Genomic DNA, 12,808 nt, shown 5'->3' with positions numbered 1-12,808 from the left:
TATGAAAAATTATGTTAATTAACAAATTGAAACAAAGAATAGAGCAATATCCATCTTAGATTATTAAAAATTTAACAAACAAAATGTTAGAAAACTAGTTCTCTTTAATTTGCCCCTAAATTTAAAAAAAAAAAACAAACATTTCAGTCAGCTCCAGGGCATCTGAGTATCTTCATAAACACAATGCAGAAAAGTTCTTTTCTTTTTCTTTTTGGTACCATTCTTACATATTCTGGCATCATCCATAGTGTAACACCGCGATGTTTCGTGCCCCTCACACCTCAACTTACAAAGGAAACGAGTATCCACGAAGATGTTTCGAGTCTACTCCCGACTCACGCACCAATGCTATTCGTCCGGTTCTCGCTACCTGTAACGAACACCCCAAGATCATCTATCTATGAACTCAAATAGGAGGGAAAAGGGAGTTTATTCAGATATTCTGTACAAACCTCACAAATGCCATAAGGCTCTAACAACCTCTGGAGTGCGACCATCTTATGCAAATCTCCTGTAAGCTGAAATGAGTATCAAGTAAATTCATCACTACAAATTGTTGCTCTATATGACACACTTTTCAATTTATTGAATCAAATTTGACCTCCTTGAAATATGAACAAAAATACATGGAGAAACTAATAATGTTCTTGATGTTGTTTTGGCTACACATGACTATTCTGGTATATCCTTAACTATACATGAAATGAGTATCAAGTCTATTTCTTAACCGATGTGAGAAATTTTGTGGGGATTAGGTTTTCTCTTAATATATCCTTAACTATAAGTCAATGGACCAACTAGTATATATCGACTAGTTTCGCGGGACAAGAGTGACGTTACTATACTTGGTTGTCAAGAAAACTAGTAAAATATCAATTCCGATGTAGATGACCACCATAATTTTAATTTATTTTGTTATAGTTATTGACTTCTTCTACAGGCCCCAATGATCACTATATGAGTATTGTATCCGTTGAAGTCAATTTAATGTGATGTACCACTAAATTCGCCCTATTCGATAAGCATTTGATTTTTTTATTTTTGAAAATTAAGCTTATAAACACAACTTCTCCTCAAGCTTTTTTATTTACCCGTGTTTTAAAAAACCAAATCAAGTTTTGAAAACTAAAAAAATAAAAGATAGTAGCAATAACTATAGTATGAAAATTGGGAGAAAACAATTACAAATTTCACAACACAAAAACTAAAAATGAAATCGTTATCAAACACAGCCACTATAGTAAGAAAATTGGGAGAAAACCGTTACAAATTTCACGACACAAAAAACTAAAAACAAAATCGTTAGCAAACATAGCCTCGCAATTTACTAAATGTATAAATTTTATCCCTAAATTGGATGGTGGAAGTTCAAAATTAAAACTAATTGACTCAATAAGTTAACTACCGATAAAACAGAATTTTTATCAAAAATAAAATCGCAGCAGAATGTATCAGTTTCAGAATTATGTACCTCAAGTGTTACGGTATGGTCAGAGACATCCACTGCCTTGGCCCTAAATATTTGAGCAATATCAAGCACATCACGTCTAGCAGAGGGATTTGCAGCAATTTTAATCAGCATCAGCTCCCGCTCCGAAAATGGAATGTTGGTCAGATCCCGTACCTAGAGGAATAACCAAGACTGATTGGATTTAGACCCTTTGTGGTGGACCGCCCAAACAATGCATTTCAAAATTACTCCTTTGTTGCCAAAATGAAAAAGAAAAGATGTTCTCGCTTATTAGGAGAATCGAGTGCATACTCATAGAGTGTTCTGATAAGATTACTAACCTTGAAGACAATTTGTCCAAGGACAGTTTCTTAAAAGCAAGGCAAAAAACACAAAAGTTTAAATCTCTTATAATTGGAAGAGAAGAAAAGATGGAACATTGGAAGATCTCCAAAGCTCTAAGCATATATATCTTGCTACTGTTCAAAACACACAAGAATCAAGATCGTTCCAATCATGGATCAATGCAGCATATAAAGTCCGTATTCTCGAATACCACATGAAGAAATTTGTGCTTATGAGGAAAATATGATACAAACGTGCATTTGAAGATGAACTTTGTGGGAAAAAGCTTATGATATTCACCTCATGAACCTCAACCAGCCTATAAAGTTGTTGAACCAACTTGTAGATTGATTCATCCGTGCCTGGAACAACAGTTGTTATGCGTGAAATACCCTCAACTTCTGCATGACCAACAGCTAAACTCTGATAACAAGGAATTCATTAGATTTGATTAAAAAAACTCCGATAGGAAATATCAAAAGAAATATAATTCTGTTGTCCTCAAAACATCGATACGATTCAGTCCGTGAGATTTTAAACATACCTGAATATTATACCCCCTTCTTGCAAAAAGTCCAGTGATAATATAAAGAACACCTGGAGCATCATTTACTAGCATAGATAATGTATGTGAACGAAGACCATCCATCTGCAATTTTTCGTAGTAAAATGATTCCAGTAAAATGAACAAACACTTTAATTTTCAACGTATAGAACACGCATAAACTAGCCACGTGGTTGTGGCAAACAGATACAGGAGCATTACTCAAACTATGACAACATATAATTTCCCTATAATGCCCATAATGGTTTCGAATAGAAAAGAAGGAGCCTTGAATTATGCTATGAAAAGGCAAAATACGATCCAGCACTCTACCAAATTAGTAATTATGCAGTAAATAATGTAACTACCACTACCCGACATTAAGAACCATAACAATAGTGATAATTTTGAAGCATCAAAGGTATCAAATTTTTCTTACATCTTCGTCATTGAGTACTCCCCAGTGAGCATCAAGAACTGGTTTGATAGTAAACTCATCTGACTGCTCCACGGGATATACATCTCCCTTCATAGAGAAAGAAAACATTACTAGAAGTTTACTTGCTTGTATCTGTAATAGACATACAGAGAATAACATAGCAATCTGATAAAAAATTTATTTTTCTTTCTTTCCTGTTCTTTTTTCTTTTTTTCCCCACTCAACACTCTTTAACATTTGTTCGACAAGTGTCAAACATTCGTTAAAGACAATAGACATGCATCAAATACTTGATACATGTGTAACATTTGTGAAACCCAATATATGCATATAGTCTACTTTATCATCCACTTTGTCGAGAACTATTTTATTTAGGTACCACATTTATTCACACTTTTACAATACTCTATAACTCATTAGTTACCAACACTGTACCAGCAATTTTTATTCCTTCAATAAATCTCAATAGTAATAGCCACACCGTAACTATACAATGTGATATGAAGAGCTCCAAGTAGAGCCACTAATGAAACACATAAGTTTCCAAATATCACAAATCGATTCCCTCAGCCCCTGAAACATTCTACTGTTTCTGTACAATCCAACTTTCCAGCTTATTGTTTTCAAGGAATTTTGTCCATATACCCTCAACTTCTTTCAGAGATGACCACGGAAAACTTGCTACATGGTGTCTACAAAATTTTTGGGAAAGCATCATTAGAAAAAGGAGACCATAAGCATGTTGAGTGAGAAGGCAGTGCAAGAAAAGTTGATCGTTTATCTTCTGTGCCCAAATACCAATTAGGAGATGAGAGGCATTCGAAGGATTTTTTTTGAGACCTTCTACAATAGGGTATAAACAACTACTAGGGAGAACTTCCAACAAAAGAACTATCAAGAATATATCTCTTTCCACACAGATTCAATGAGATCTTCCAAAAGTGGTTCTAAGTAACGTGTACAAAAGGAAATCATAAAAGAAGCCCCTACATGTTTCCAGCCACTAACATAACCTATCTTGAAAATGTTAATAAACATCAAATATGTCTAGTAGGTGGTTCCAGATTCATAATTGGAAAAAAAAATTATAATTAGATCAATCTTGTTATAGGATATACAATCATAGTTTCAATACAAAAGATGCAATGAGGTATATCTATTCAGGACAAAAACCAGAATGCGGGAAAACTCCTTACTGATGAATTGGATTCACTCAGTTCACCGTTGAATGCTTTATTTTCGATTCCCATGGAAGCATTAACAGGCATCTTTTCTTCGAGATCTGGATAAGAAGCTGCAGAGTATCGCCAAAACGGTGCGGAAGCACCTAGCTTTTCTCTTCTCAAAGCAATCTACAAGATGAAAAAGATTTCAAATATTACTAATTCATGAAATCAAAAACTGCAAATATATAATTTTGTATCCAACCAATTAGTTTCGAACCGAACATATCCAAAATTTCAATTTGTCACTAATATAATAACATTCTTCAATTAATTTCCTATTGACCGTAGTTATAGTTCATTAATAGTTTACTAATGTGATGTAGCATTAAAATATTTTTTCTTTAAATGATACAAACGTGATTGAAATATATGATACATAAGATATAAAATTGGAACTTGCAAAATATAGGCGAGTAAAAATCTTGATACAAATTTAGATTAAAATTTTAAACAGTTCATAGATATTTAGAGTAAAAGTATAATACTAGTTCTTAATGAACATCAAGTTTCTAGGTGAACTTTAAAATTTGTATTTTATGTTGTTCTTTACGGAATTTATACAGCTTCAAACTATTTTTTTAACTACAATCATAAATTTATAAAAACAAAATCGATAAGAAAAATAACTTTCATTATCCAAAGGTAAAGTACAAAAAGGTGGGAAATGAGACATGCCAACCGAGCCAGGGGATTGATAGAACTCCAACTAGCAAAGATATAAGAGAAATTATAATTACAAAAGACTTTGAAGGAGAACACCCAGCAAAAATTCTAACTAAATCCCAAAACTAAATGCAACTAGCAGCCTTCTTTTGGAATGTTCCTTTATTTCTCCAAAGAAGCGCCATCACTGCATTAACCCAAAGGATTCTCCCTTGGCCGTGGAAGAAAGTACCTTCATGAGTTTTTCAAAAGAAACTGAGAATTTCTTTCTTCTTTCCTTTTTTTTTTTTTTTTTAACACCAAAGACACTAAATGGAAAGCTCCCAATCAAAGAGGACCCTTCTAAAGCCAAGATCCCAATCGTTTTCCTCATTCTTCCAACAATTCATAATGGTTTCATCTTGCTTCAAACGAATGCCAAGAAAATCTGTAATTCACCTTAAAATTCAAAAATATAGTGGAAATAAGCACCATTTGTTGCTATGTCAACCGAACCAAGGCCTACCTTTAGCTTTGCCTTTGGGAGGAAGAGAGCACCATCCTTGTTGATCAATACAATAAATACTCACATCCAAAGAGATTTATCCTCACAAATAAACCGCCACAACCATTTGAGGAACAAGGCAGGCCTCCATATCTCAGTGAAAAGTTCTGCCCCAACTTACAGGGTGGTTACACCCATGTTTCTCTCAGCTGCCACCAGCGATGTGGAGCAGCCCTCTCCATTTCCCCAGAAGATCTCTCTCACCAACTTTTCCTTTATCTTGATAACTCCCACTGAGGCTCTTAATAAAGAGAAGTGGTAAACTAGGCTGCTCAAACATATTGTGCTCGAATAAAAGGGCGATGATAAGCCACCAATTTTTTAAAAATTTCCTCTCAACTGGACAGAAAATTGTAGTGTCATCCACATAGTAAACCATCACCCTCCTTTTCCTATTCAATCCACTTCAGAGTTATCCCCTCACAGCAAAAATTAACCAGTCTACTAAGAGTATCCCCCATCAGGGTGGGAAAATGGGGAAAGAGGGTCCCCTGTCTCAACCCTCTCTTTGCCACAATTTTTCTCCGGGGTCTGCCACTTAAAAAAATGGAGAAATTCACCATAGGGAGATAGGCCATCATCCACCTCCTCCCCTTATTTCCAATACCTTTCCTTTCAAAGATAAAGTCCAAATAGGACCAGACGGCTTTGCCATAAGCCTTCATATAATCTAGCTTAAAAAATATGCCTTTTTTGAGCACCAAAGACTGAATCACCCACTGTTTCAGAGGCCACTAAGACTGCATCTAGGATTTGTCTCGCTTCAACACAAGCAGCTTGGAACTTTCATCTCCCTCATTAAGCCACTGGAGTTTGAAATTCTACAGCCAAATACGTTGTTCCTTGAGAACCAACTCCTTAAGGTCACTTTTTAATAATCACCTAAACGTTGTTGTTCATTGGATTCCAGAGGACCTATTAAGTCGCTGGTCATCCACCCTACCACCGGCTTGTCAGTTTCATCAATTTTATCCATTAGAGCACACCTAACCTCAGTCGATCTCGACAACCTCAGTCGGTCTTGACAGTTGTTGGAGGGAAACCTTTGTGAAAGCATTAATCCAACTAAGAGAGCAAAATCCTGGCAGTAGTAGCCCATTGCTTTCTTCTAGATTCTCTATCTTTTTCATGGAATATACCTTTTTCAGTTTCTTAAGAAATAATAAAAATGATAAAAGGCATACTTAATTAAGGATATACATCTATAGCATTAATTTGATTTTGTATGTGGGTTCAAAAACTGAAATGAGGTAGCACATCTAGTTCTCATGGAAGTCTGAAACTGAGGGATTTGCCTTAGTTGTTAGGAACTCTCATGCACCGTTAAATGTGGTAGCACACCTAATTCTCCTGAAAGTTACTCTAATCGAAATTAACTACCCTGGAAATGAAAATCGAACATGAAAAAGTAGACAATGGTGAGCACTACAAAAAAAGAACAGGACATACTAAGGAGGTGTGTTGGGATATTCATGGATAACCACCTGATTGGAAGCCAAACAAAGAAATGGACAACAGACGAGGAAAAACCTTAAAAGCAAGCATACTATCAAAAGGTAATGTGAGCCTGGAAATAATCTAACCTATTCACTAAAGAGCAACTGGAACTTCTTCAAAAACTACTTGGACAAACCAATTCCACTCAAAAGGCGCCTGAGGAAAAACAGAATCAGTAGCCCAAACAAGTAACTTCCTTCATGCTCTTAAAAAAACAACATACAATTTTAGTACATGGATTGAAGACTTCGGTGCCTCAGATCATATGACAAGTGATATCTCTTTGTTAACTAATCTCTTCGTATAAATCAATCTGAAGTCAAAATTGCTCATGGCATTATCTCTAAAGTAGTAGGAACTGAAAACGTCTGTGTTTCTAATGATTTAGTATTAAAAACTGTTCTACATGTTCCAAACCTCCCATACAATCTTCTCTCAATTAGCAAACTTACTCAAATTAAGAACAACATTGCACACACACCATTGTGTTTGAGATTTGAACTCGGAGAAGATGATTGGCGATGCTGAACCTTTCTCGAGACACTATTTCCTGAAGACCCTCAAGTCTCCCATTAAGGAGTTACTCTCAAAACAAAAGCTCAGTTTCACATCTTTGTTTGAAGAACTTAGGTTGTAGATTGAGGGAATTATCCGTTCATGATTATTCTTCACTGACTGTTATTTTGGATTTTCATGGATTCAGCTGCACTATAAGAGTTGGTACCCTTTCTTGAAAATCCTTATATTGATATGAGAGACAGGGTTAAAGGTATCTAGCATGTTTTGTGACTTGTTCTTTAAAGCTGAAGTTTAAATACTAGAACCCTTTAATAACATCTTTTTGTACACCCGTTGAAATGCTGTGAAGTTTTGAAAACGTGTTAGGAATAGTATTATAGACGTCTCTGCAAAGTTTTCATGCTTTTTGGTTCAGTTATTCATGAGTTAAGCGTTTTTCGACCTAAAATTACTCTCTGTTCATTGGCCTTTTGCCTATGAAATTCAGTGTAAAGCATGTTTGAAGAGCTTTACAACGGTATATGAGAACTCTCATTCTCATTCTATACATTAGAGTTAATCTATACGGGCTTACATGTAAGCCCTGATCTAAGAATAGTAAAATTACAATAAAGGAAAAAACTAATGAGCTCCTATATTCACATCTATAGTATATATATATATATATATATATATATATATATATATATATATCTGTGTGTGTGTGTGTGTATGTATATGTATTATGTATACTTTAACAAGTTCTTTTTGGTATTTTGGCAGGATTTTTTGGACTGTTCGATTTTCTTTTTATGGGGTGTTGTTGCTTCCTTCCTTTTCTAGTCAGGTGTTTTTTGTGACGTTGTTTGTTTTTTCCGTTGTTTATGGAGCCTTCCTTCATAGCTTCAGGCTTGATCGAAGTTCTTTTTAGCACAGAGACGAGAATATTGAAAAAAAAAATCCATTGTACATAAAAACTACTATGGATTATTGTGGACGGTGGGACTCAATTGATAAGTCTTTTTGTAGTAGGGAAAAATCTGGAAGCTCTATAATGTTGCGAAAGAACATGAAAAGGGTTTACACATCAAAGTCAAAGAAAAATTATATACTTAGCAGGCAAAATTTAACAAGATTATACAAAAATGGGAAAAGAGAATAATATTTTAAAAGATTTAAGATTAAGCAAGTTACTGACCTTTCCAGTTCTAGCAATTTCTCTAATTCCAAATTTGCTTAAATTTCTTTGGAAAGCAACCATCTTCCCTGGATCCCCAGTTACCTACACGATACAAATAGCCTTAAAGCAATACAGATACTGAGGCCTCAAGGAAGGGGGCAAGAAAAGCAAAACTGGGATATAATTGATATCTGCAGAATGCAGAAAAATACTTGAATATCTAGAGTTACNAGTGAATAATTTAACTCGAAACGTGATAAAATTACGGGCGAACCTTCTATCCCCTACAAAGAACTAAACTTTCATAGATAAAAAAAGAAATAATACAAATATCCTTAAAAAAAAAAAAACCCTGCAAAAGGACGTAATAATAAAGAAAATACTCCAAGCGAGTAAAATAAGAACTAACGAATAATTACAAAAATATTGTGTCACTAACACTCAAAGAGAAACATAGAAACTAGAGAAGGGCCCCTCTCCATTACTTTAAATGTTCTATTGATTTTTTTCCTCCACAAACCCCACAACATCGCACAAACCCCAGGCAGTTTAACAGGCTAAACATAGCAACAGATTAAGGTAATAGTCTCACAGTTACCTAACAAAATTGCATGAGTTCTTTTGAGAGGGAGAATCCTAATCTCACCTCAATTGTTACCGAATCATCTGAGATATCTACAATTTTCGCTCTGAAGATGTCCACTAACCTCTTAATCTAAAAAGAAAAACAAAAGGAAATCAAGAAAGAATGTTAGTTGAGAGTAGTAGAAATAAATCAAATGACTAGCCTTAAGGATATAGGAAATTCTGAATACAAAAATTGCCTACAAACTACCTCAGCACGATATGCCGGGTCAGCATTTATTTTTATAAGCATTAGTTCACGTTCCACCTGTTGCACACTGGAGATGTCTTCAACCTGATGAGAAGATTAGATCTATGAGGCAGTTCCTAAAATTGTTCCTACAAGAATGGAAGGGCTAAATATATGTGCTGAACCATAATTAAAAACGAGAACCTTCAGAACATTCACAAGCTTGTGGAGCTGCTCAATAACTTGTTCTAACACCTTTTCAGTTCCGGAGACAACTATGGTGAAAAGAGCCTTGTCCTTATTCAGGCCAACAGCAAGTGATTCAATGTTATACCCTCTTCTAGCAAAAACGCCAGCTATACGATTAATCATTCCACTTTCATCACCAACAAACACAGAAATTGTATGACGTCTCACCCTGGAAACATGATAGGATGCACCACATAAGTATTTACATGAAAATAGGCCTCCAATGGATTAAATTCTACTAACAATACCATCTTCATCAGTAACATAATTTGAACAGAGTCGTCACAACCAAATTTGTGTAATTTTTTAAAATTTTAAAATTTTGATCGTCTGATTGACCACGGTAACAGACAATATCAAAGCAACATAGAACATAGATCCATCATCCATCAAAACCCCAATCATCACTCGTTACAAAACTTAGAATTTTAGTCTGATTGGTTGGAAATGATCTATGATATAGCAAGTACCGACACTTCATAGTTTTGTTTCTATCGCAGGATTGTCAATTACGATTCATTCAAAAATGAAATTTACTAAATGGAACAAACACATTAATAATACTTAAATTTCAGATGATGAAACCAGATGGCCATCAATTAAGTCCAACAAAAATCGAATATGCTTGATATGTAATATCCATATAAAGCTAAGCCTAACACTACTTCGCCCCAGAGTATACCTTGTCATCAAAGTGTGGTCAATCAGTAGGAAGTTACAAAGAACAATCAAAATTAAAAATGAAACAAAACCCAAACAACAGTTTGTTTTATCCTTTTTTTTCTTTTTCTTTTTTTTCAGTTCCACCCAATTTCTAACTTAAATCCCCACAGAACATAACTGCTCCACCAGGAAAAAGAAAAGCCATACTATGATAAATTCAGGTTCCATCAACTGAGATGCATTACCAGTGTTTTGAATTAGATTAAATAAAGGGTCTTGCGAAACTACTAAGATAGAAGATGGTGCTATTTGTAGAGAATTTGAAGTGATTAATCCTTCTTTTCCTTTTTTAATGAAATACCTTACCTTCATTGAGAAAGAATGAAAGAATACAGGAGCTTATAAAAAAGGGAAAAATCCACAAAAAGGGTGTACTTGTCAACTACAAGAAGAGACTCCACTCAAGTAAAATAAGCCCTAACGAATAATTATAAAAAATCTTAGACACCAAGGCCAGAGAAAACAGAAAATCTACCAAAAAAACTAAACATCATTAATGATCATTAATTCTTGCATGCTCCATCTTGTCACAGTCCTTTTATTGATGGTGAAGATGGGAACTGAAATTTAGTTGATATGATTGCTGAATAGTTTTCATATGAGGTTGAGAGGAAAAAAGGACGTCAGCTTCGCTGAATCGGGATCCTGGAGAATTTCCCCTAGGTCGATTTTTGCCTATTTCACGTCTCTAATATTGTTTTAATTTCAGTTCAATTGAATGGCCCCAATGCTTTTATCATTTCTCTGGTATTTGGTAGACATTACATCATTTGGTTGATTCATTTCACCTTGCTTTACTTTGATCGTAATGTGACAAACCAAAAAACAATAATAATAACAACTTCACAAGTAACCTCTCACAAAGTCTAGGCCCTTGAGTTCTCTTTCTTAAACCTAAAAGTTACTGCCGAAACCTTCAGAACTGTGAGTCAAACATCGGGAATAACTCCCACGACGTAACTCATAGGTCCAAATCAATCAATCAATCAATCAATCAGTAGCTCATCATTTTCTTTAATGATCCATGCATCCATCACGGAGTTCTTAAGCAGAAATATTCTTCCCATTATTCTAAACACTAGCAGATAATCTGAAAGCACAATTTTACTTCTTGTCTCAAAATACCAATCTTCTCGAGCGTGATCCTTTTAGCATGAAACGATCATACAAAAGCATATTTCCACCTAATCACGACCGGTTCCAATTCCTGAAATCTTCTCCATGCTAACCGGTGAAAACGTCCTTCAAACTTCCACAAGAAACCTAACCTCTAAGCTAAAAGAGAACAACGACTAGATTGGCTATACGAAACTACGAAAAGAAAACATACGGCAAAAATTTAAAAAGAACAATGCGTGCACACCCGGATATAATCTTTGAAGTAGTAGAATTCTTTCTAGAAAACGAGGGACCAGAACTCGTTCCAGCGATGCTTTTGATAGAGAGAGACGCTTTCCTGATCTCGTGATTGTAGCCTTGGGATTTCGTAAAGGAAGAAAATGATAGGGATGAAGATTTGGAGTAACTCAGGATTTTGAAGGAGAATTCGGAAGAAGTAGGTCTCAGAGAGATGGCCGACGCGGAGTCCATTGAAATGGCCGCCATGGGAGAAGGAATTCGTCAGCTGCAGAGCAAAATTGGTTTATAGTTAACAGTACTGAGTGGAAATATTTATTCTGCAGCTCTGCTAAGGGCGTAGGTGGAGAAAGAGAAAATCTCGAGTCATGTAAATGACCGTAATACCCCTTTGCGCTTACAGCTACTCAGCCTAACTAAGAGGGTTAAAACGGGAAATTTTGTAGTATTAATTTCATCATATATTCGACCATTAAGAGTTTTTGGATTTTGTTTAAAATAGCTTTAAAATATCCATATGAATAAATTATACTTTTATTTTTATTTTTATTTATTAATAAATATATGATAAATAATGTCTTAATAATCCTTTTTAAATAAATAATTCTAATAAAATTATCAAATTAAATTATTAATTATAGATATTATGAGAATTATAATAATAATTTGTAAAATAGTAAGAAATAAAAAAAAAATAAAAAAGTTGCCACTAGCCATTAGTTTAACCTATTGGTCGGTAAAGCTACGACATCCTTCAATAATAATCATCCATGTGCATCGTGGTGTTTTTTTTGGCTTGTTAGGCCTCTCTTCCATGACGTTATCTACACTTACAGCGCCATGAGTCTCAACGGGGTGGTTTTTGACATCGTGAGTTAACTCAATAGTCTTTTCTTCTTCTCCCTCGTTTCCCCTCTGTATCATGATATTGCTCTTTGCAAGTGAGTTTTGTGAGGTACAGCTAAAGGTCGTTGGCGTATTATTGACGTCGGGGGGAAACGTGTAGGGTGAGAGTGCAAGAATCCTGGCGAGTCGTCGGAATTCTTGCGCCCTTTTTCTAGCGACCTCGTTTTATTTTTATTTTTTAATGCCACCGAAGAACAGTTATGTTGGGGGAGATCTTTCCAACAAAGTCATTCGTGTGTGTATAAAGGTGTCTTACATTTACCTGAAAAAGAATAGCATGTGGCTTGAGTATTTAAGGAAATATTTCATATGTAGCCACACCGTTAGGTTAGACAAATACAATCACATGCAATCATGTTGGGACCTATCATTTC

At 35.0% G+C, this 12,808-nt stretch overlaps 1 protein-coding gene across 1 annotated transcript; it reads right to left on the bottom strand.

Annotated features, from left to right (window-relative positions):
* Nucleotides 1-39: 39 nt before the first annotated feature.
* On the bottom strand, nucleotides 40-11,834 carry LOC111811947 (acetolactate synthase small subunit 2, chloroplastic-like). The gene is made up of 12 exons (XM_023699023.1): nucleotides 11,536-11,834; nucleotides 9,405-9,618; nucleotides 9,222-9,305; nucleotides 9,033-9,101; nucleotides 8,405-8,488; nucleotides 3,975-4,130; nucleotides 2,779-2,865; nucleotides 2,340-2,444; nucleotides 2,096-2,218; nucleotides 1,472-1,624; nucleotides 453-518; nucleotides 40-370 (listed from the first exon to the last, which is right to left on the bottom strand). Exons 1-12 carry the CDS (start codon nucleotides 11,775-11,777, stop codon nucleotides 287-289), a joined length of 1,467 nt encoding a protein of 488 aa, XP_023554791.1. The 5' UTR covers nucleotides 11,778-11,834; the 3' UTR covers nucleotides 40-286.
* Between the last annotated feature and the right edge of the window lie 974 nt (nucleotides 11,835-12,808).

Source organism: Cucurbita pepo, chromosome LG15 (assembly GCF_002806865.2).
Source record: "Cucurbita pepo subsp. pepo cultivar mu-cu-16 chromosome LG15, ASM280686v2, whole genome shotgun sequence".
NCBI classification, from domain to species: Eukaryota; Viridiplantae; Streptophyta; class Magnoliopsida; order Cucurbitales; family Cucurbitaceae; genus Cucurbita; species Cucurbita pepo.
Note: the sequence above shows the minus strand (reverse complement) of the source record. Positions and strands in the feature narration are given on the sequence as shown.